This window comes from Schistocerca gregaria, chromosome 5, assembly GCF_023897955.1.
Source record: "Schistocerca gregaria isolate iqSchGreg1 chromosome 5, iqSchGreg1.2, whole genome shotgun sequence".
Lineage (NCBI taxonomy): Eukaryota > Metazoa > Arthropoda > Insecta > Orthoptera > Acrididae > Schistocerca > Schistocerca gregaria.
Window position 1 is genome coordinate 254,982,382 of NC_064924.1, and position 25,454 is coordinate 255,007,835.

Genomic DNA, 25,454 nt, shown 5'->3' on the forward strand with positions numbered 1-25,454 from the left:
TGACTCCTCCGACCAGGCAACACGCTTCCAGTCACGGGCCTAGGCAAGGTGTAAAGCTTTGTGTCGTGCAGTCATAAAGGGTACACGGGTGGGGCCTTGGCTCTGGAAACCATATTGATGATGTTTCATTGAATGGTTCGTATGCTGACCGTTGCTGATGGCCCAGCACTGAAATCTTAAGCTATCTGCAGAAGGGATGCACTCCTGCCACTGTGAACGATTCTCTTTGGTTGTCGTTGGTCCCGTTCTTGCAAGATCTTTTTCCGGCCGCAGCGATGTCGGAGATTTGGTGTTTTACCGGATTCCTGATATTCACAGTACACTCGTGAAATGGTCGTACGGGAAAATCCCCACTTCATTGCTGCCTCAGAAGAGCTGTGCCCTATCGCTAGTGCGCCGACTGTAACACTCACTTAAATCTTGGTAACCTGCCATTGTAGCAGCGGTAACCGACGTAACAACTACGGCAGACACTTGTTGTCTAATTATAGTCGTTGCCGACCGCACCACCGTATTCTGCCTGTTTATGTATCTCTGTATTTGAATACGCATACGTATACTAGTTTCTTTGGAGCTTTAGTGTAATTCTGGGATCTCTCCTTGGATGCTCCTGCGTTTTACTAACATAATATTAACCTTTTCTATATTTATGTTCTCTGAGAACATTGAAGCTGTCGTACCTTCGATTTTGGCGCGCGATTTGTCTCTGATATCCACGGGGCAGGAGGGTTTTATATCCTAAAATACCCTCATTTGCACGCCACACATACTACGCTACCCTAATAGCCGATTTCTCCGTGTAGGCACCAATGTCCTATTAAGGGGAACCCCACAATTCTCCACCAAACAGTGTTGTTGTTGTTGTCTTCAGTCCTGGGACTGGGATGATGCAGCTTTCCATGCTACTCTGTCCTGTGCAAGCTTCTTCATCTCCCAGTACCTACTGCAATCTACATCCTTCTGAATCTGCTTAGTGTATTCATCTCTTCGTCTCCCTCGACGAGCTTTACCCTCCACGCTGCCCTCCAATGCTACATTTGTGATCCCTTGATGCCTCAAAACATGTCCTACCAACCGATCCCTTCTTCTAGTCAAGTTGTGCCACAAACTTCTCTTCTCCCCAATCCTATTCAATACCTCCTCATTAGTTACGTGATCTATCCACCTTATCTTCAGCATTCTTCTGTATCACCACTTTTCGAAAGCTTCTATTCTCTTCTTGTCCAAACTAGTTATCATCCATGATTCACTTCCATACATGGCTACACTCCATACAAATACTTTCAGAAACAACTTCCTGATACATAAATCTATATTCGATGTTAACAAATTTCTCTTCTTCAGAAACGCTTTCCTTGCCATTGCCAGTCTACATTTTCTATCCTCTCTACTTCGACCATCATCAGTTATTTTACTTCCTAAATAGCAAAACTCCTTTACTACTTTAAGTGTCTCATTTCCTAATCTAATTCCCTCAGCATCACCCGATTTAATTTGACTACATTCCATTATCCTCGTTTTGTTTTGTTGATGTTCATCTTATATCCTCCTTTCAAGACACTGTCCACTCCGTTCAACTGCTCTTCCAGGTCCTTTGCTGTCTCTGACAGAATTACAATGTCATCGGCGAACCTCAAAGTTTTTACTTCTTCTCCATGAATTTTAATACCTACTCCGATTTTTTCTTTTGTTTCCTTCACTGCTTGCTCAATATACAGATTGAATGACATCAGGGAGAGACTGCAACCCTGTCTCACTCCCTTCCCAACCACTGCCCTCCTTTCATGTCCCTCGACTCTTATAACTGCCATCTGGTTTCTGTACAAATTGCAAACACCCTTTCGCTCCCTGCCACCTTCAGAATTTGAAAGAGAGTATTCCAGTCAACATTGTCAAAAGCTTTCTCCAAGCCTACAACTGTTAGAAACGTAGGTTTGCCTTTTCTTAATCTTTCTTCTAAGATAAGTCGTAAGGTCAGTATTGCCTCACGTGTTCCAACATTTGTACGGAATCCAAACTGATCCTCCCCGAGGTCCGCATCTACCAGTTTTTCCATTCGTCTGTAAAGAATTCGCGTTAGTATTTTGCAGCTGTGACTTATTAAACTGATAGTTCGGTAATTTTCACGTCTGTCAGCACCTGCTTTCTTTGGGATTGGAATTATTATATTCTTCTTGAAGTTTGAGGGTATTTCGCCTGTCTCATACATCTTGCTCACCAGCTGGTAGAGTTTTGTCATGACTGACTCTCCCAAGGCCGTCAGTAGTTCTAGTGGAACGTTGTCTACTCCCGGGGCCTTGTTTCGACTCAGGTCTTTCAGTGCTCTGTGAAACTCTTCACGCAGTATCTTATCTCCCATTTCGTCTTCATCTACATCCTCTTCCATTTCCATAATATTGTCCTCAAGTACATCGCCCTTGTATAAACCCTCTATATACTCCTTCCACCTTTCTGCCTTCCCTTCTTTGCTTGGAACTGGGTTGCCATCTGAGCTCTTGATATTCATACAAGTGGTTCTCTTCTTTCCAAAGGTCTCTTTAATTTTCCTGTAGGCAGTATCTATCTTACCCCTTAGCGAGATAAGCTTCTACATCCTTACATTTGTCCTCTAACCATCCCTGCTTAGCCATTTTGCCCTTCCTGTCGATCTCATTTTTGAGACGTTTGTATTCCTTTTTGCCTTCTTCATTTATTGCTTTTTTACATTTTCTCCTTTCATCAATTAAATTCAATATATCTTCTGTTACCCAAGGATTTCTACCAGCCCTCGTCTTTTTACCTACTTGATCCTCTGCTGCCTTCACTACTTCATCCCTCAGAGCTACCCATTCTTCTTCTACTGTATTTCTTTCCGCCATTCCTATCAATTGTTCCCTTATGCTCTCCTTGAAACTCTGTACAACCTCTGGTTTTTTCAGCTTATCCAGATCCCATGTCCTTAAATTCCCACCTTTTTTCAGTTTCTTCAGTTTTAATCTACAGGTTATAACCAATAGATTGTGGTCAGAGTCCACATCTGCCCCTGGAACTGTCCTACAATGTAAAACCTGATTCCTAAATCTCTGTCTTACCATTATATAATCTGTCTGATACCTTTTAGTATCTCCAGGATTCTTCCATGTATACAGCCTTCTTTTATGATTCTTGAACCAAGTGTTAGCTATGATTAAGTTATGCTCTGTGCAAAATTCTACCAGACGGCTTCCTCTTTCATTTCTTAGACCCAATCCATATTCACCCACTGTGTTTCCTTCTCTCCCTTTTCCTACTGACGAATTCCAGTCACCCATTACTATTAAATTTTCGTCTACCTTCACTACCTGAATAATGTCTTTTATCTCATCATACATTTCATCAATTTCTTCATCATCTGCAGAGCTAGTTGGCATATAAACTTGTACTACTGTAGTAGGCATGGGCTTTGTGTCTATCTTGGCCACAATAATGCGTTCTCTATGCTGTTTGTAGTAGCTTACCCGCATTCCTATTTTTTTATTCATTATTAAACCTACTCCTGCATCACCCCTATTTTATTTTGTATTTTTAACCCTATATTCACCTGACCAAAAGTCTTGTTCCTCCTGCCACCGAACTTCACTAATTCCCACTATATCTAACTTTAACCTATCCATTTCCATTTTTAAATTTTCTAACCTGCTTGCCCGATTAAGGGATCTGACATTCCACGCTCCGATCCGTAGAACGCCAGTTTTCTTTCTCCTGATAACGATGTCCTCCTGAGTAGTCTCCGCCCGGAGATCCGAATGGGAGACTATTTTACCTCCGGAATATTTTACCCAAGAGGACGCCATCATCATTTAACCATACAGTAAAGCTGCATGTCGTCGGGAAAAATTACAGCTGTAGTTTCCCCTTGCTTTCAGCCGTTCGCAGTACCAGCACAGCAAGGCCGTTTTGGTTAGTGTTACAAGGCCAGATCAGTCAATCATCCAGACTGTTGCCCCTGCAACTACTGAAAAGGCTGCTGCTCCTCTTCAGGAACCACACGTTTATCTGGCCTCTCAACAAATTCCCCTCCGTTGTGGTTGCACCTGTGGTACGGCCATCCGTATCGCTGAGGCATGCAAGCCTCCCCACCTACGGCAAGGTCGATGGTTCATGGGGGGGACCAAACAGTGTAGGTCGAGAAATTTGCTTCCGATACCATCGCAGAGTCGTCTGAGCCTCTGGTTTAGACCTTCCAGCCTGCTCCAAAGCAGAAGACCACTCTTGACCCTGCTTAGTCTGCACGCTCCGTGTGCTGCTAGTTGCTTTCACCAAATCAGTCATTCGCCGAAGGTGGCGGGGGGAAGCTCCTCGACAAACATATTAAAGAGGACAATGGCACTATTTCCGTGGCTGGTAGCTATTTCCATAAGGGTCTCCATTGCCAACCTAACGTTGGCGCTACAAGTGACCAGCGTACCTACCAATTGCACTTGTCCGGACTGGACAGGAAAATTGGCCACTGGCCCAACAGGAGAGGGGTCCCTTGCTGGCTCACAGGTTTTATTAAGACTGGGTAGCACTTAGTATCTGTTGCTAAGGCGTAAGGAATCAGCCGTGAAGCCCATTCCCTCTTTCGTCTACTGCCCGGTGAGACGTGAACCCACCACTGTCCGCCACTCAGTCTCGAGTGAGGATGATCTGGGTAGATGTGTATCAGAAGACGCAGTGACAACCAGGTCACCAGGGGATTCCAACGTCGAAGATGTTGCAGGTCTCATCACTGGAGTCCCGATGTTGCCGCATCTTTTAGCAGTAGTCAGGAGGCTGTCGACCGTGGCCAACGTAGCTTCCAGCTGTTAATGTACAGTAGCCAATTCTCCTTGTTTACCAAGGAAAATCTCCAAATAGCCGCAAGTTATGAGAAGTTATTTTCTTTTCTTTTGATAACCAGTTTCGGTATTTCAATATGTCATCTTCAGGCTCCATATGTATTCATGTGTAGCCAAACAGATGTATCGATATTAGCATTCTGGAGCCATCAGTATCTGGATACCGTGAATTCACGGGCAGTTCACGCGTAGACAATCAGATATATCGACAATAGCATACTGGAGGTGGGTGCCCTGTATTCGTTATTCGAGTGCTTCCTTCGAAGACTTGACAACAACTGAGCACACCTGTAGTCCGATAAAGTGGTCCGCCCACAACAAGCCCCGTCGGTAGTCATATCGTAGTGTGAAAAAAATTTATGTAAGATATCAAAAAGTACAAACAAAGCAGCCACGATTACCTTAGAAAGTACTAACACCGCATGAAAAAAATGTCCGACAGTGGCGCTGCTGAGGCTGGAATGCAAGCAAAATAAAACGAGGACAATAAACAAACACTAAAATCTGCTCTGCAGACTTCTCACCACAATCTGAGACGCAAAATCCGCAAGCTCTTAAAACAGAAACACATTTCTCTACTGAAAATGGATGCACCAGCCGGTACTTTTAACTAGAACCTCTTCTTACGCAAAGCTACTGGAGGAAATAAATATGCAAACTCTAATGCACTGATCTAAACTATATGCTATCGAAAGGCTGTCACATGACGTGGCATTTCTGGCGGCGAAAAATTACTCAAAGAAGCCGCCTCACTCAAGGATATGCATTAACATTTACGCGAAAACAAAAAGTGAGAGTAACTGGATAACCTCTATAAAATACACTGGTAACGTTCACTTCTTGGCAGATGTACGTGAGAAGAAAACAAGAGACTAAACTAAATCACTGAGTATCAGGCAACTACTATTGCTGCTCCCACTAGTTGTGCGTCCCGTCTGCTCGAGCCCGCATCTCGTGGTCGTGCGGTAGCGTTCTCGCTTCCCGCGCCCGGGTTCCCGGGTTCGCTTCCCGGCGGGGTCAGGGATTTTCTCTGCCTTGTGATGGCTGGGTGTTGTGTGTTGTCCTTAGGTTAGTTAGGTTTAAGTAGTTCTAAGTTATAGGGGACTGATGACCATAGATGTTAAGTCCCATAGTGCTCAGAGCCATTTGAACCATTTGAACCCGTCTGCTCGACGTCTGCCTCTGCACTGACTGATGCATAAGGGGCAACCAAAAACATCCGTTTGAGGGCGTTGCTTCAGTGTATACGCAACGTTGTGCGTATCTAATGCAGGTATATAAATACAGATATTAAGCGAGGGATTAATGTGGCATTTGCGTCTTTAAGACTTGGGTGCAATAAATGCGGAGACATGAACTATGGCGACGTTATTACGAAATGCATCTAAACAGTACCACCATGCTGTTATTATTTCCTTGGCTGCTGAAGGATAAACACCGGTAGATATCCACCAGAGAATGAAGAATATGTGTCGAAAACCAGCGTTGTGGAATGGTGTGCCAAGGTGTGCTGCTGCTACATGATAACATCTACATCTACATCCGCATCTACGTGGCTACTCTGCAAATCACCATTACGTGCCTGGCAAAGGGTTCATCGAACGACCTTCACACTAATTCTCTGTTATTTCACTCTCGCGCGCGGAGAAAAACACCTCTATCTTTCCTTCCGAGCTCTGATTTCCCTTATTTCATCACGATGACCGTTTCTCCCTATGTAGGTCGGCGTCAGTAAATTATTTTCACACTCGTAGGAGAAAGCTGATGATTGAAATTTCGTGAGAGGATCCCGCTGCAAGTAGAAATGCCTTTGTTTTGATTACGTCCATCCCAAAACTTGCATCATGCCCCTGACAATCTCTCCACAATTTTTCGATAATATACGAAACGTGCTGCCCTTCTTTGAACTTTGCTGATGTACTCCGTTAATCCTATCTGGTAACGTTCCCACAACGCGCAGTCCTCCGAAAGAGGACGGACAAGCATAGTGTAGGCTGTCTCTTTGGTAGATCTGTTGCAAATTTTAAGTGTTCTGCCAATAAAACGCAGTCTTTAGTTCCCCTTCCCCACAACTTTTTCTGCCAATAAAACGCAGTCTTTAGTTCGTTTTCCCCACAACATTTTTATGTGTTCTTTCCAATTCCTAGGTATTTAGTTGAATTTACGGCCTTTATATTTGATTGATTTATTATACAACCGAAGTTTAACGGATTTATTTTAGCACTCATCCTGATGACCTCACACTTTTCATTATTTAGGGTCAATTGCCAATTTTCACATCATACAGATACTTTTTCTAAATCTGTGTGCATTTGTTTTGATCTTCTGATGACTTTTGTAGAAGATAAACGGCAGCATCATCTGCAAACAGCCTAAGACGCCAGCTCAGATTGTCTCCTAAATCGCTTGTATAGATAAGGAACAGCACAGGCTGTAGCACTACCGCCGGCCGGGGTGGCCGTGCGGTTCTAGGCGCTACAGTCTGGAACCGCACGACCGCTACGGTCGCAGGTTCGAATCCTGCCTCGGACATGGATGTGTGCGATGTCCTTAGGTTAGTTAGGTTTAAGTAGTTCTAAATTCTAGGGAACTGATGACCTTAGAAGTTAAGTCTCATAGTGCTCAGAGCCATCTGAACCATTTGTAACACTACCTTGTGGAGTGCCAGAGGTCACTTCTGTTTTACTGGACAGCGTTCCTTCAATTACTATGAACTCTCACCTCCCTGACAGGAAATACGTATCCAGTCGCATAAGTGATACGATATTCCATAACTCAGCACTTCGTGTGAGTAAAGAGCTACTTGTATTTCATAAGAACGACGTTTTCTAAATCCGTGTTGACTGTGCGTGAATAGACCGTTTTCTTCGAGGTAATTCATAATGTTCGAACATAATATATGTTCCAAAATCCTGCAGAATAATGACGTTAATGATGTGGGTCTGTAATTTAGTGGATTACTCCTATTGAATACTGGTGCGACCTGTGGAACTTTCCAGTCTTTGGACACGGATCTCTCATCGAGCGAGGTGTTGTATATGATTGTTAAGCGTGGAGCTGTTGTATCAGCATTCTCAGAAAGGAACCTAATTGGTATACAATCTGGAGCGTTCCTATATCGTAACGCGGAAGTTATGCCAGCCAACTCAAATGTGAAACATTTGAGCAACTGCCCTATAGTACTGACCCCATGCGACTCTCACTCCTTCGGTCCCTTAAATAAAGGCTTTGAAGGGTCCACTATTCCTCTCTGACGAGGATATGCAGCAGGCAGTTACGGACCTCTTCACGCAGCAGACACGGTGTTTTACCAAATGTTTACCAAATGGGTATCTTCAACCTGGCCGGCCAGAGTGGCCGTGCGGTTCTAGGCGCTACAGTCTGGAGCCGAGCGACCGCTGCGATCACAGGTTCGAATCCTGCATCGGGCATGGATGTGTGTGCTGTCCTTAGATTAGTTAGGTTTAATTAGTTCTAAGTTCTAGGCGACTGATGACCTCCGAAGTTAGGTCGCATAGTACTCAGAGCCATTTGAACCATTTTTCTTCAACCTGGTGCGCCGGCGGGATGATTGCCTGATTGCCCACGGAGATTTCCCCAATCAGCATACCAATTCTGGACTGTTTGGACTTCGAACAGAAACTTTTTGATCGCGCCTTATATTGTACTTCTGGTATTTTCATATTTTTGCCCCTGTTCCCCCTCACCCCGTATTTCTCTTTGTGGCTGGGAGAAGGCAATATACAATATGGTTTCTTTTGGCTTTACTGATGTGATGAGTAGAGGCATAAAAAAAATCTCGTAATTCGGTATGCTTGTCTGCAACAAACTGTAAGCTTACCAAAAAATAAACGCTTCTCCCTAGCCAGATTTAAATACATTTTTATATATTCCTTGGTAGAATGTAGCTTAACTATTACTGTGCCTGTACATCTACCTGTCCACCAACTACACTAACTAGTGGGACACCAAAATGGACACTCCGTCCTGTGAAGCCTTCGAAGCATCGCACTCCACTTTCATAATGGAGTTCTGAGGAACTCTATAGATCTTTTAGGTTGCCATTGCCTGGGTGCTCCCAACCAGATGTATCCTTGCACTAACGACATCCTCCTTCATACAAGAACCCTATGTAACGGACGTCACCATTTTGGCCAAAATTAATGTTGCTTCTTCCAGCTTCTTGAGATCGTCAGGTAGATGAGATATTTTGTGGTGTCTATGTGTCCAATGGAAGTATTTTATGGTTGTGAAAGAGCGCGGATTGGCGGACAGAGGTTCAGGGCACTCTCTTGCCCTCGGGGTGGCAACTTTCCCTAAAAGGAGGAAGGATCAACAATGACAGCATGAAAGTGCAGAATGCAAAGGAACCACTGCAATAAAGAGGTGTAATATGTACCCATGGGATATGTGGGCTGTAAATGAAAACGTGTAATAATTTCTCCATTGCCATAAGATTCCGAATTAGTCCCTCATTCGGATCTCAGGGAGGGGATTGCCAAGGGGAAAGTGACTGTGAGAGAAAGATGGTATGACCAACGATGAAATAACATTGTGTGTGTCGGAGTTGGAATATCAGAAGTTTCAATAGGACAGGTAGAAAATCTGAAAAGGGAAATGCAAAGGCTCAGTCTAGTGAGGGTCTCTGAAGTAAAATGGAAAGAAATCAAGGACTTCTGGTCAGATGAATATAGTGAAATATCAAAAGCAGCACAAAATGGTATGATGGGAGTGGGCTCGGTTAAGAATAGGAAAGTAAGGCAGAGAACGGGCAATTATAAACAGATCAGTGATAGGTTTGTTATCAGATTCGAAAGTAAATAAAAGTCTATAACGATAGCAAGTAGAAGATGAAGAGACAGAGAAAGTATGTGAGGATATTGAACGGTTAATTCAGTATGGACAAGGAGATGATAATCTAATAATCATGGGGAATTGGGACATGTTTGTAGAGGACGGTACACAAGAAAGGGTTACGGGACTCCATGGTCAGGCAATAGGAATGAGAGAGGATAAAATCCGTTTGAGTTACGCAGCAAATTTCAGATGGTAATAGTGAACACACCGTTCAAGAATCACAAGATGAGAAGGTGTACTTGAAAAAGACTCAGAGGCATGGGGAAGACGTCAGCTGCAATACATCATAGTCAGACGGAGACTCCGTAATCAAATATTGGATTGTAAGGCGATACTAGGAGCAGATATAGACTCACATCACAATTTAGTAATGATGAAGAATAGACTGAAGTTTAAGAGAATCAGTGTGGAAGGAACTGGGATTCTGAAGTAATGAGAATGATGAGCTGCGTTTAAAGGTCGCTAGGGATGTGAATATTGCTATATGGAATATCGTATCACTTATGCGACTGGATACGTATTTCCTGTCAGGGAGGTGAGAGTTCATAGTAGTCAGTTCAATTGCAGAGGAGTGGACAGGGCAATCACAGATGCTGTACAGGCAGACATAGGTACAAGGGAGGTAACTCCACAGAAAACTTGCGTAAGAGAACAAATACTTCAATTGATCGATGGAAGAAGGTAGTACAAAACTGTTCAAGGAAAACAGGAACACAGCAATATAAATCCGTTAGGAATTAAACAAATAGGAAGTGCAGGACAGTTAAGGCGAAATGGACGCAGGGAAAACTTGAAAAAACTGAAAAAGAAATGGGTGTCGGAAGGACTGACTCAGCATATGCAAGAATCAAAGCAACCTTCGGTGAAATTAAAAGCACGAACGATGACATTTAAGAGTGCAGCGGGAACTCCATTGTTGAACGGACACGAAAGATCAGATGGGTGGAAAGAAGGTCTCTTTGAGGGAGAGGACTTGTCTCAAGACGTAACTGAGGAATACATGGGAGTCGATGTGAAAGACAGAGAGATTCCAATATAAGAGCCAGAGTTTAATCGAGCTTTGGAAGACTTGCGTTCGAATTAAGACAGAAGGGATACATGACATATTTTCAGAATTTCTGAAACCGTTGGGGGAAGTAGCAACCAAGACTTTATTCAAGTTGGTGTGTAGAATCTGTGAGACTGGCGACGTCCATCATGCTTTCGGAAAAATATCAGCCACACTATTCAGGAAATAGAAAGAGCAGATAAATGTGAAAACCATGGTACGGTCACCTTTAAAACCCATCCATCCAAGCTATTAACAAGAGTAATAAGGTGACTAAAGTCATGGGATAGCGATATGTACCTATACAGATGGGGGTAGTATCGAGTACACAAGGTATAAAAGGATGTATTGTTAGAGCTGTCATTTGTACTTTGGTGATCCATGTGCTATGGGTTCCAATGTGATTATGGCCACGCGACAGGAATTAACAGACTTTGAACGAGGAATGGTAGTTAGAGTTAGATAAATGGGACAATTCATTTAGTGAATTTAACATTCCGAGATCTACAGTGTTGAGAGTGTGCCGAGAATACTGAATTTCAAGCGTTACCTCTCATCACGGAGTACACAGCGGTCGACAGCCTTCACGTAACGACCCAGTCCAGCTGCGTTTGCGTAGAGTCATCAGTGCTAACAGACACTGCATGAAATAACCGCAGAAATCAATGCGAGGAGCACGACGGACTACTCCGTTAGGACAGTGCGACAAAATTTGACGTTAATGAGCTATGGCACGTGAGTACCTTTGCTAACAGCACGATATCGCTCACAGCGCCTCTCCTGGGCTCGTGACTGCTGGCAAACTGAGCGTGGTCAGATGAATACCGATTTCAGCTGATAAGAGCTGCTAGTAGGGTTCCAGTGTGGCGCGGACTCCGCGAAGCCGTGGACCTAACTTGTCAACAAGGCACTGCGAAAGCTGGTGGCGGCTGTCTTTATATGGAATGGACTGGGTGCACTGGTCCAGCTGAACCAATTATTGACAGGAAATGGTTATGTTCGGCTACTTGGGGATGATCCGCACCCATTCATGGTATTCACGTTCCCAAATAATGATGGAATTTTTATGAATGACAATGTGCTATGTCACCAGTCAACAGTTCATGATTGGTATGAAGAAGTTTCTAGACAGTTCAAGCAGATCGCCCGACATGAATCCCATCGAACACTTGTGGGACATAATCTAGAGGTCAGTTAGTGCACAAAATTCTGCACCAACAACACTTTCGCAATTATTGCCGACTATTGAGTCAGCATTGCTCAATATTTCTGCAGGGGACTTACACCAACTTGTTGAGTCCATGCCACGTCGAGTTGCTGCACTATGCCAGGCAAATGGAGGTCCGACACGATATTAGGAGGCACCCCATGACTTTTGTCACCTCAGTGTACACAAGAATGGAAAAGAAAATAGAGGATCTGTTAGACAAGTTTGGCTTTAGGAAAAGTACAGGACCAGAAAGGCAGTTCTGACGTTGTGCTTCATAATGGAAACAAGAATGAAGAAAAATCAAGACACGGTCATAGGATTCGTGAACCTAGAAAAAGCATTTGACTGTGTAAAATGTTGGAAGATGTTCGAAATTCTGAGGAAAATGGGAGTAAGCTACAGGGAAAGATGGCCGATAACAATATGTACAAAATCCAAGAGGGAACAATAAGATTGGAAGACCAAGAATAAAGTGCTTGGATTAAAACTGGCTAGGCGTGAGACAGCTTGGCTCTGAGCACCATGGGACTTAACTTCTGAGGTCATCAGTCCCCTAGAACTTAGAACTACTTAAACCTAACTAACCTAAGGACATCACACTCATCCATGCCCGAGGCAGGATTCGAAACTGCGACCGTAGCGGTCGCGCGGTTCCAGACTGTAGCGCCTAGAACCGCTTGGCCAACAAGGCCGGCTGTGAGACAGGGATGCAGTATTTCGCCCCTGCTGTTCAATCTGTATATCGAAGAAGCAGTGACGGAAATAAAAGAAAGGTTCAAGAGTGGGGTTAAAATTCAGGGTGAAAGGGTATCAGCGATAAGATTAGCTGATGACACTGCTGAAATGAAGAAGAAGTACAGAATTTGTTAAATCGTGTGAACACTAAAGAGTACAGAATGTGGACTGACAGTAAACGTGAAAAAGACAAATGTATGAGAAGTAGCAGTAATGAGAATAGCGAGAAACGTAACGTCAAAATTGATGATCATGAAGTAGACGAAGTTAAGGAATTCTGCTACCTTCTAAGAAAAATAGCCCGTGACGGACGAAGCAAGCGGGACATAAAAAGCAGTTTAGCGAAGAAGGCATTGCTGGTCAAGAGAAGTCTACTGGTATCAAACATAGACAATTCTGAGTATGTACATTTGGAGCACAATATTCTTTGGTAGTAAATCATGGACTGTGGGGAACACGGAACAGAAGAGAATCGAAGCGTTTGAGATGTTATGCTACTGAAGGATGTTGAAAATCAAGTGGACTGGTAAGGAATGAGTAAGAAATGTATGAGGATGTTCGTTTGGAGCGCAACATTGTTTGGTAGTAAATCACGGACCGTAGGAACCGGAGTAGAAGAGATTCGATGCATTTGAAATATGGTGCTGCCGAAGGATGTTGAAAATCAATTGGACTGGTAAGGAATGAGGATGAAAAGAAAGGAACATTTGGAAAACCTAACAAGAAGAAGGGATAGAATGACAGGACATCTGTTAAGGCATGAGGGAATAGCCTCCATGGTGTTAGAGGGAGCTGTAGAGGGTAAGGAAAAGACAGAGTTGTGATACATCCAGCAAATAATTGGGGACGTGGGATGCAAGTGCTGTCCTGAAGTGGAGAGGTTGGCACAAGAGAGGAATTCGTGATGGACAGCATTAAACCAATCAGAAGTCTGAGGACTTAAAAAGAGGAGAAAAAAAGTCATTCTCATAGGGGTCACCGTCTCATGTCCAGAGTTTACGGTTGTATCAGTGCAAACTGGCCCGCAGCTGGAGGTGACAGGATCCTCCAAATCTATGCCCTTCAATGGCTGGCCTACTTCCATGAGACATCCGCCATTTGGCTGGCACGATCCAGACGGTTAGTACAAAATGCTTTTCTGCGTCCTCCCCCTACTGAGACATCACTGCAGCGATGCGACGGATGCGGAACGGCATTGTTCCTTAGCAGTCGTCAAGAGGTGTGTTAGGCATGCAAATAAAGATTCCATGAAATTAAACAACTATCCAGTGGATATGAACAGAAGAAGCTGGAAGTTCATAACGTCATACCGTTATACATCCACACATTATATAATAGGAACACCAAATATATTCAGCGTGCATTGTCCTTTAATTATCTACGTACCTTCTCCAATTTTTATGCAACGCATTCTAGCACCCCCACAGATCGGAACATTCTTCTTTCCTGTAAATAATTCAAGTCATGTCGTCAAGTTGACTTACAACAAGTGCGTTATAAACGAATTCACATATAATGCTACAGTTTACAATTGAAATTACATAGTATGGTATATAAACTACGTTTTAACACATGTAATACATTAGTGAAAGTACATAGTGCAGTAAAGCAGTAAATAAGCCATGCATGCACACATTGCAAATTAATTATAAAACCAGTCAACCCTCGATTCTTTAAAGAATCGAATTCTGATGTATAAAACAGCTTCAGACGTGTAGTTACTTTACAAGCAAAATGAAATGAACGTATGGCATCGTTGGCCGGGAGGCCCCATTCGGGGAAGTTCGGCCGCCAAGTGCCAGTCTTTTTTCATTCGACGCCACACTGGGCGACTTGTGCGCCGGTGATAAGGATGAAATGATGATGAGGGCAACACAACACCCACTCCTCGAGCGGAGAAAATCCTCAACCCCGCCGGGAACCGAACTCGGGCCCGCTTGCATTGGAAAGCAAGCATGTTACTACCCAACTAAGCAGGCAGACCACTTTACAACTGAGTTAATGTGTTAAATATTTCACTTTAAGCATGTAAGAGAGAAAAAGTTTAGGAACGGTTTGAAATTATCCTCGAAGTTTGTTGGAAATCGCTGAACTCTCATGATGAAACACTGTACGAATGTTGTCTGGGTAATTTGCGCTCGTAAGCAGAAGCTAGATTACTGTCTCAAAGTTTATAACCTCATATCTCCTGATCTATTTGTCATACAATAATATAAATTTAAGTGGTGTATGTGCATACTATCTGAACGGTATTTTGCGAATAGTGTCAGTAGTGAAGAAGTAATAAATTAAAATGTCATCCCTAATGCAGAAGCTCGATTGCATGAACAGCGAAAATGTAGAAAGTGATAAAATTTTTCCTGTCATCGTTTTGTGTGAGATGTCAAGGAGGAATGTTTGTAAAGTTATGAAATTATGTGCTTCCCGCCAACTGGAGCTGTAGAGAAAAGGCTACGGAACAAGCCGGAACCTGCCACATACCAATGCTGCCAACTGTTGAAGAGTTACGAAGGTGGAGGCATTACTTTTCAGTCAACCATCGTACATCCGAAATAGCAACTATGTAGAAAGTTTACGAGTATCGAATTCCGGTTAACTTGTGGAAAGCTTCAACATCACGAATGAGCCGAAGCTTACACGCCTTTGCAATGAGCTACGTGACACACCAAGTTTTAAACGTAGTGAGTGGTACTGAAATTTTTAAGCGTAGAATTCCAGAATGAGAATTTCACTTTGCAGCGGAGTGTGCGCTGATATGAAACTTTCTGGCAGATTAAAACTGTGTGCCGGACCGAGACTCGAACTCGGGATCTTTGCCTTTCGCGGGCAAGTGCTCCACTAACTGAGCTATCCAAGTTTGGAAGGTAGGAGACGAGGTACTGGCAGAAGTAAAGCTGTGGGGACGGGGCGTGAATCGTGCTTGGATAGCCCAGTTGGTGGAGCACTTGCCCGCGAAAAGCAAAGGTCCCGAGTTCGAGTCTCGGTGCGGCACACAGTTTTAATCTGCCAGGAAGTTTCATATCAGCGTACACTCCGATGTAGAGTGAAATTCTCATTCTGGAAACATTCCCTAGGCTGTGGCTAAGCTATGTCTCCGCAATATCTTTTCTTTCAGGAGTGCTTGTTCTGCAAGGTTCGCAGGAGAGCTTCTGTAAAGTTTTGGAAGGTAAGAGACGAGGTACTGGCAGAAGTAAAGCTGTGGGGACGGGGCGTGAATCGTGCTTGGATAGCCCAGTTGGTGGAGCACTTGCCCGCGAAAAGCAAAGGTCCCGAGTTCGAGTCTCGGTGCGGCACACAGTTTTAATCTGCCAGGAAGTTTCATATCAGCGTACACTCCGATGTAGAGTGAAATTCTCATTCTGGAAACATTCCCTAGGCTGTGGCTAAGCCATGTCTCCGCAATATCTTTTCTTTCAGGAGTGCTTGTTCTACAAGGTTCGCAGGAGATCTTCTGTAAAGTTTTGGAAGGTAGGAGACGAGATACTGGCAGAAGTAAAGCTGTGGGGACGGGGCGTGAATCGTGCTTGGATAGCTCAGTTGGTGGAGCACTTGCCCGCGAATGGCAAAGGTCCCGAGTTCGAGTCTCGGTCCGGCACACAGTTTTAATCCGCCAGGAAGTTTCACGATTACGGTAGCGAGGACAGTTGCGATATAAATGAAATGAACCTTAATGCGATGGTTGATTGTCTAATGATGGCCGACACTGCCAGTAATAATGTATGACCCTGGGCTACGACACTTTCAACACTACTTAGATGGACCGGCAAGTTAAGTTTAAATTCATATATCTTACTTTCTTATTAGCGAGAACAGATTCATTGGAAATAACCCTCTATCTGAAAATGATAGTGACTCAAGACGAGCGTTGGCTTCTCGGAAGCAGTCATTTTAGTTAGCCGCATGTGGAATCTGATGTAACCACCCTCTGCTCATTGTCCTATTATCGAACATAGTACTTTCAAAAGACATTTCAGAAGAGTTGAGATGGAGTGTAGAGAGGGCAGGCAACAATTATCAAGAGGATCTGGGAGTGTATAGTAATCTAGAAAACTGTCTTGCTTTTGGGAGTGCATAACTACATCCTCTAGACGAAGAGATTGGAACTGTCAGCGCCATAAGCGTGTAGTTGACAACGGAAATCACTGCACTGAAGACGTAAAAAGCCTATACAAAGGACAATCTGTCTTATGAAATATTCTCATGATGACAGCCCCGTTTGCAAAAAATTCTGGAGGTGAACTAGCTCGTATTCGGAGCTTGGGCATGAATGTGTATAGCCTTTAATATACAGGAGAGAATATTAAAATGGAGACTGGCAAAAACAAAAACAAAACGCCAGCGAAAAAAAGAGAAATGCGTTAACGTTATATTTAAGTGTAAATATTAGGAAGACTTTTCTCAAGATTTTTATCTCGAGTGTACCCTTGTACGTAAGTGAAATGTGGAGGATAGGCATTTCAGACAAGAAGGAAATAGAGCTTTTGAAATTTGGTGCTACAAAAGGATGCTGATGACAGGATCAAACAACTAATGTGCAGGTAATGAATGGAATGGGTGAGAAAATAAATTTGTGGCACAGCCTGACTAAAAGAGGGGTTCAGTTAACAGGACGCAGTTTTGAGTCTTCATGGAGAAGTCAGTTTGGCAGTGGAGGGAAATGTAAGGCATAAAAATTGTAGAGGATACCTAGACTTGTTTTCAGAAAGCAGGTTCAAGTGGACGCAAGTAGGAGGGCAGAGGCGATACAAGAACATTTTACGCTGTTGCCAAATTTCTTCCCCCTCCACCCATACTGGTACAGTGGCAACATCAAAATTTTATTATGCGGATTAATCAATGTAACTATGAAAAATATACATCCCCGCCCCTTTCTTTTCCAAACCTGCATGAGAGGAAGGTTAGATTAATGTACTTTATTTATTTTGGGTGGTATACTGAAGATCTATACTAATTCCGCAATTAATCATAAAGATCTGTCCTAATTACACTTCCATACGCACAACGCAACACAAGGAGCGCCTAAAACCGCAAATATATCAAACTGACAATGTCATACAACTGATGTTATCCTGCTGGAAAGAAAGTTCACATTACTACTCGAAACTAGTAGCAGACACACTCAAAATAAATTGTAACTCTACATAGGATGAGCCCTTTAGCTACAAGTAGAAATAAATCTCTCTGCTCCATTTGTGAATTAACGGCAGAAGACTGGGGTGCAAGGTAGTATATTTATTTTTAGCAGGAAATGTTGGTGTTGGACAGAGAGGAGTTTAATAAGGCAGCACACAGCTGAGGGTTGTGTCTATAGCCTCGTACAAGAGGAATGGAAGGAGCTGATAATGGATGAGTGTAGGGGGAACACTTTTCACCAAATAATGGTGATGCAGCGGAATGGGCTGAAGATTCATTTTACAACTCATAGAGACTATTGACTGTGCTGGAGCTGTCCCTGTTTCTGGAATGGCTGGTCATTTGATAGTGCAGTAGACGACATTGTGCATCCACCGCTCTCGCTTTTCACCGACAGCGTGTGTGTCTCGTTGCTTGACATCAGAGTTCGCTACAAACATCTCCCACTGCATTTATGCATGCCCTTTTCAACATACATCCTGCGGCACTGGTCCTCGAAATTAAGTAGACGGCGCTCTCCTTATTTCTCGACAACTTCGTCCTATTCCACTGCCACTGAGAGATCACCTAGGTGTAGCTGATGAGTACCATGTATACTGATATAGAGTAAGAAGGGATAGGGCAGCAAATCATCACTGAGTTGTAGGAAAGTCATTACACGCTGCCATACTGATGGAAAATGCTTCACTGTTCTCAGAAAAAATCATACAATCCAATAATTAAACAGCACTCGAAACCAAACAGCCTAGATGATTCAAACACACACACACACACACACACACACACACACACACACACACAGAGAGAGAGAGAGAGAGAGAGAGAGAGAGGGAGAGAGAGAGAGAGAGAGAGCATGGTAAACGTTTCACTGCTATCGCAAATAAAAACATTAAAATCAATAAATCAATGCCAGAAAAAACACTACCCACCCTTACTCACAATGAAGCACAACACATCATCTATCGAAAATTAACGAAAGGGCATTATAATATCGTAACATACCCGTTGTCGTTGTTGTTGTTGTGGTCTCCAGTCCGGAAACTGGTTTGATGCAGCTCTCCATGCTACTCTATCCTGTGCAAGCCTCTTCATCTCTGAATAACTGTTGCAGCCTACATCCTTCCGAACCTGCCTAGAATATTCAACTCTTGGTCTCCCTCTACCATATTACCATCAAAACTTCCCTCCAATACTAAACTGGTGATCTATCGATGCCTCAGACGTGTCCTACAAGCCGATCCCTTCGTCTAGTCAAGATGTGCCACAGATTCTTCTTATCCCCAGTTCTATTCAGTACCTCATCATTAGTTACGTGCTCTACCCATCTAATCTTCAGCATTCTTCTGTAGCACGAAATTTCTAAACCTTCTATTCTCTTCTTGTCTCAACCAGTTTTCGTCCATGTTTCACTTCCATACATGGCTACACTCCATACAAATACTTTCAGAAAAGACTTCCTGAGACTTAAATCTATACTCGATGTTAACAGATTTCTCTTCTTCAGAAATGCTTTCCTTGCCATTGCCAGTCTACATTTTATATCCACTCTACGTCGACAATAATCAGTTATTTTGCTTCCGAAATAGCAGAACTCTTTTACTACTTTAAGTGTTTCATTTCCTAATCTGATTCCCTCAGCATCATTTGATTTAATTCGACTACATTCCATTATCGTCGTTTTCCTTTTGTTGATGTTCATCTTATATACGCCTTTCAAGACACTGTCCATTCTGTACAGCTACTCTTTCAGATTCTTTGCTGTCTCTAATAGAATTACAATGTAATGATAATTAAATCACGACCCTAAGCTCTCGACAGGCGTTGATATACATCAACGGGGACAGTTGAAAATGTGTGTCCCGCTCGCTTGTAAGAGGTGCACTGACATTAAATACAACTCTTACACTGAAATGTTTCCTCTCTTTCAGAGCTGCGAGCGCTTGCTGAGGCCACTTCTGGCTACGTTGGACATGTCCCATTGGTAACCGCAGCTGCACTTTTAGACAAACAACATGCGGTCATCTTTGTTCAGAATAGCCGTCATTTATCTTGCTTTGTGCTGTGGCCCGCTGAAGTCATGGCCTGTTATACAGGGTGGTCCATTGATAGTGACCAGGCCAAATATCTCACTAAATAAGCATCAAACGAGAAAACTACAAAGAACGAAGCTCGTCTAGCTTGTAGGGGGAAACCAGATGGCGCTATGGTTGGCCCGCTGTTATGACGTTGCCAAAGTCAAACGGATATCAACTGCATTTTTTAAAATAGGAACCCCCATTTTTATTACATATTTGTGTAGTACGTAAAGAAATATGCATGTTTCAGTTGGACCACTTTTTTCGCTTTGTGACATAGATGGCGCTGTAATAGTCACAAACGTATAAGTACGTGGTATCACGTAACATTCCGCCAGTGCGGACGGTATTTGCTTAGTGATACATTACCCGTGTTAAAGTGGACCGTTTACCAATTGCGGAAAAGGTCGATATCGTGTTGATGTATGGCCATTGTGATCAAAATACCCAACGGGCGTGTGGTATGTATGCTGCTCGGTATCCTGGACGACATCATCCAAGTGTCCGAACCGTTCGCCAGATAGTTACGTTATTTAAGGAAACAGGAAGTGTTCAGCCACATGTGAAACGTCAACCAAGACCTGCAACAAATGATGATGCCCAAGTAGGTGTTTTAGCTGCTGTCGCGCATCAGTTGCAGACAAATTGCGCGGGAATCGGGAATCTCAAAAACGTCGGTGTTGAGAATGCTACATCAACATCTATTGCACCCGTACCATATTTCTAAGCACCAGGAATTGCGTGGCGACGACTTTGAACGTCGTGTACAGTTCTGCCACTGGGCACAAGAGAAATTACGGGACGACGACAGATGTTTTGCAGTCGTTCTGTTTAGCGACGAAGCGTCATTCACCAACAGCGGTAACGTAAACCGGCATAATATGCGCTATTGGGCAACGGAAAATCCACGATGGCTGCGACAAGTAGAACATCAGCGATCTTGGCGGGTTTATGTATGGTGCTGCATTATGGGAGCAAGGATAATTGGCCCCCATTTTATCGATGGCAATCTAAATGGTGCAGTGTATGCTGATTTCATACGTAATGCTCTACCGATGTTACTACAAGATATTTCACTGCATGACAGAATGGCGATGTACTTCCAACATGATGGATGTCAGGCACATAGCTCGCGTGCAGTTGAAGCGATATTGAATAGCATATTTCATGACAGGTGGCTTGGTCGTCGAAGCACATTCACAGGATCTGACGTCCCCGGATTTCTTTCTGTGGGAGAAGTTGAAGGATATTTGCTATGGTGATCCACCGACAACGCCTGACAACATGCGTCAGCGCATTGTCAATGCATGTTTGAACATTACGGAAGGGGAACTACTCGCTGTTGAGAGGAATGTCGTTACACGTATTGCCAAATGCATTGAGGTTGGCTGACATCATTTTGAGCATTTATTGCATTAATGTGGTATTTACAGGTAATCACGCTGTAACAGCATGAGTTCTCAGAAATCATAAGTTCGCCGGCCGCGGTGGTCTCGCGGTTCTAGGCGCGCAGTCCGGAACCGTGCGACTGCTACGGTCGCAAGTTCGAATCCTGCCTCGGGCATGGATGTGTGTGATGTCCTTAGGTTAGTTAGGTTTAAGTAGTTCTAAGTTCTAGGGGACTGATGACCACAGCAGTTGAGTCCCATAGTGTTCAGAGCCATTTGAACCATTTTTGAAATGATAAATTCACAAAGGTACATGTATCACATTGGAACAACCGAAATAAAATGTTCAAACGTACCTACGTTCTGTATTTTAATTTAAAAAACCTACCTGTTACCAACTGTTCGTCTAAAATTGAGCCATATGTTTGTCATTATTACAGCGCCATCTATCACAAAACGAAAAAAGTGGTCCAACTAAAACATTCATATTTTTTTAGGTACTACACGAATATGTAATAAAAATTGGGGTTCCTATTTAAAAAACGCAATTGATATCCGCTTGACCTATAGGAGCGCCATATAACGGGCCAATCATAGCGCCATCTGGTTTCCCCCTTCATGCTAGACAAGTTTCGTTCTTTGTAGTTTTTTCGATTGACGCTTGTTTCGTGAGATATCTGGCCGGTCACAATCAATGGACCACCCTGCATATGTGTAGCTTTTGTCAGCCGGCCGATCACATGCTCCGCCGACACGCTGATGGAACTGTTTGTGCATCAGAGGCTACAGATTCTAAGAACAGAGCAGGAAATTGTTTCTACTTCTGCGAGGCTTGAGAGAGGGGAGAGATGGAGGAGGGGTAGGAGGACTGAGGTAGTTATTCTGGAGTTCTTAGTCTGTTAACATAAGCCGAATATAATATGTAATTATGGTGGCGTGGAAGTTTTCGTTAATTTCTGATGAATAATGCATTTTGTTTCGTTGTGGGGGAGAGCGTGTGGTGGTTTTTTTCATGTTAATATCGATGTATTTCTCTTATGAGAGCAGTGAAATATTTACCATGACCTGCTTGTGTGCGCCTTTGTGTGTGTGTTTTTTTGAATCATCATGGCTGATCGGTTTCCGAGTGGACTTAATTTTCGGGATTCTATGATTGTTTTTATGACAGCAGTGAAGCATTTAACATGATCTGTGTGTGTGTGTGCACGCCTCTCTCTCTCTCTCTCTCTCTCTCTCTCTCTGTGTGTGTGTGTGTGTGTGTGTGTGTGTGTGTGTGTGTTTGTATTTGAAGGATCAATGCTATTTGGTTTCGAGTAGTGTTCGAGTAGTGTTTAATTGCTATATTATATGATTTTTTTCCGAGAGCAGTGACTCATTATCCATCACTTGTGATAGCTTGTATTGTGGCCTTCCTACAACTCAATGAGGGTTTGCTGCCCTATCCCTTCTTATTATGTATCAGTATAAATGATACTCTTCAGCTACACCAAGGTGAGCTCTTGGGGGCAGTGCAATAGGGCGATGTTGTTGAGAAATAAAGACAGCATCGTTTATTTACTTTCGAGTACCAGTGCTGCAGAATATATGTTGAGTAGAGCATGCATGAATGCAGCGGGAGGTGTTTGTAGCGAACTCTGATGTCAAATAGCGGGACACACACGCGGTCAGTAAAAAGCGATAGTGGTGGATGCACAGTGTCGTCCTCTGCACTGTGGATTGACCAGTCATTCCAGAAATACAAACAGCTCCAGCACAGGCAACAGTCTCTATGAGTTGTGAAATGCATCTTTAGTCCGTCCCGCTGCATTACCATTGTTTGCTGAAAAGCATTCCCCATACGGTCATCCATTATCACCTCCTTCCATTCCTCTTACAGGAGGCTAAAGACGCAGACCTCAGATGTATATTTACAGGTAATACACTTATTAAACTCCTCTCTGTCCAACACCAACATCTCGTCAGTTGAACACATTTCCCCCGAAATAAATATAGTACCTTCGACTCCAGTCTTTTTCCCTGTTATTTGCAATTCGAGCTGAGAATTTTATTTCGCCTTGTAGGTAAAGGGATCATTCTATTTAGAGTTACAATTTATTTTGAGTATGTCTGCTACTAGTTTTAGATGATATTGTAACCTGTTTCCAGCGGGATAACACCAGTTGTACGAAATCATCAATTTTTGAAGTGTACTGCGATTTCAGACGCTCCTCGTCTAGTGCTGTGCGTATAGATGTGCAATTAGGAGCGATATTTATGATTAATTTCGTATTTAGGAACTATCTTTATTTCAGTTTACTACCCAAAATAAATAAAGTACGTTAACCTAGCCTTCCTCTCCTGCAGCCAGGTAGATAATGACTGTTTCTCTGTGTAGAGGGTTGTACTTGGGCTTTCCACCCAGAAGATTTCAGTTTACCAGACATAGGTTGGGACACTCAGATGTTTAGGACGGGTGGTAGGGACAGAGCATCGAGTGACATTATACTGAGTGCACATCCGAAAATTACCTCGAGCAATTAAACAGAGAACCGACACATGGAGATAACATCTTGGATCTACTACCCTGAATATGGAAGTACATAGGAATATAAAAACGGGAGGAAGGTTTATCTGTTTAGCAAGAGTAATAGAAGGCAGATTTCAGACTACCTAACAGATAAAAACGAAAATTTCTGTTCCGACACTGACAATGTTGAGTGTTTATGGAAAAAGTTCAAGGCAATCGTAAAATGCGTTTTAGATAGGTACGTGGCGAGTAAAACTGTGAGGGACGGGAAAAACCCACCGTGGTTCAACAACAAAAATAGAAAACTATTGCAAAAGCAAAGAGAGTTTCACTGCAAGTTTAAACGCAGCCAAAACCTCTCAGACAAACAGAAGCTAAACGATGTCAAAGTTAGCGTAAGGAGGGCTATGCGTGAAGCGTTCAGTGAATTCGAAAGTAAAATTCTATGTACCGACTTGACAGAAAATCCTAGGAAGTTCTGGTCTTACGTTAAATCAGTAAGTGGCTCGAAACAGCATATTCACATACTCTGGGTTGATGATGGCATTGAAACAGATGATGACACCCGTAAATCTGAAATACTAAACACCTTTTTCCAAAGCTGTTTCACAGAGGAAGACCGCACTGCAGTTCCTTCTCTAAATCCTCACACAAACGAAATAATGGCTGACATCGAAATAAGTGTCCAAGGAATAGAAAAGCAACTGGAATCACTCAACAGAGGATGGTCCACTGGACCTGACGGGATACCAATTAGATTCTACACAGAGTACGTGAAACAACTTGTCCCCCTTCTAACAGCCGTGTACCGCAAGTCTCTAGAGGAAGGGAAGGTTCCAAATGATTGGAAAAGAGCACAGGTAGTCCCAGTCTTCAAGAAGGATCGTCAAACAGATGCGCAAAACTATAGAGCTATATCTCTGACGTCAATCTGTTGTAAAATTTTAGAACATGTTTTTTGCTCGCGTATCATGCCGTTTCTGGAAACCCAGAATCTACTCTGTAGGATTCAACATGGATTCCGGAAACAGCGATGGCGTGAGACCCAAATCGCTTTATTTGTTCATGAGACCCAGAAAATATTAGATACAGGCTCCCAGGTAGATGCTATTTTCCTTGACTTCCGGAAGGTGTTCGATACAGTTCCGCACTGTCGCCTGATAAACAAAGTAAGAGCCTACGGAATGTCAGACCAGCTGTGTGGCTGAATTGAAGAGCTTTTAGCAAACAGAACACAGCATGTTGTTCTCAATGGAGAGACGTCTACAGACGTTAAAGTAACCTCTGGCGTGCCACAAGGGAGTGTTATGGGGCAATTGCTTTTCACAATATATATAAATGACCTAGTAGATAGTATCAGAAGTTCCATTCGGCTTTTCGCGGATGATGCTGTAGTATACAGAGAAGTTGCAGCATTAGAAAATTGTAGCAAAATGCAGGAAGATCTGCAGCGGATAGGCACTTGGTGCAGGGAGCGGCAACTGATCCTTTACATAGACAAATGTAATGCATTGCGAATACATAGAAAGAACGATCATTTATTGTATGATTGTATGACAGCGGAACAAACACTGGTAGCAGTTACTTCTGTAAAATATCTGGTAGTATGCGTGCGGAACGATTTGAAGTGGAATGATCATATAAAATTAATTGTTGGTAATCCG

The 25,454-nt window shown here is 43.2% G+C and overlaps 1 protein-coding gene across 1 annotated transcript in view; it reads right to left on the bottom strand.

The window, feature by feature from the left end:
• Positions 1-25,454, bottom strand: part of LOC126272183 (pickpocket protein 28-like) — a 268,820-nt gene that overhangs the window by 81,758 nt on the left and 161,608 nt on the right. Inside the window, exon 8 of the mRNA XM_049974837.1 lies at positions 14,075-14,134. Coding sequence (XP_049830794.1) covers positions 14,075-14,134 — 60 coding nt within the window. The remainder of the gene's footprint in view (positions 1-14,074; positions 14,135-25,454) is intronic.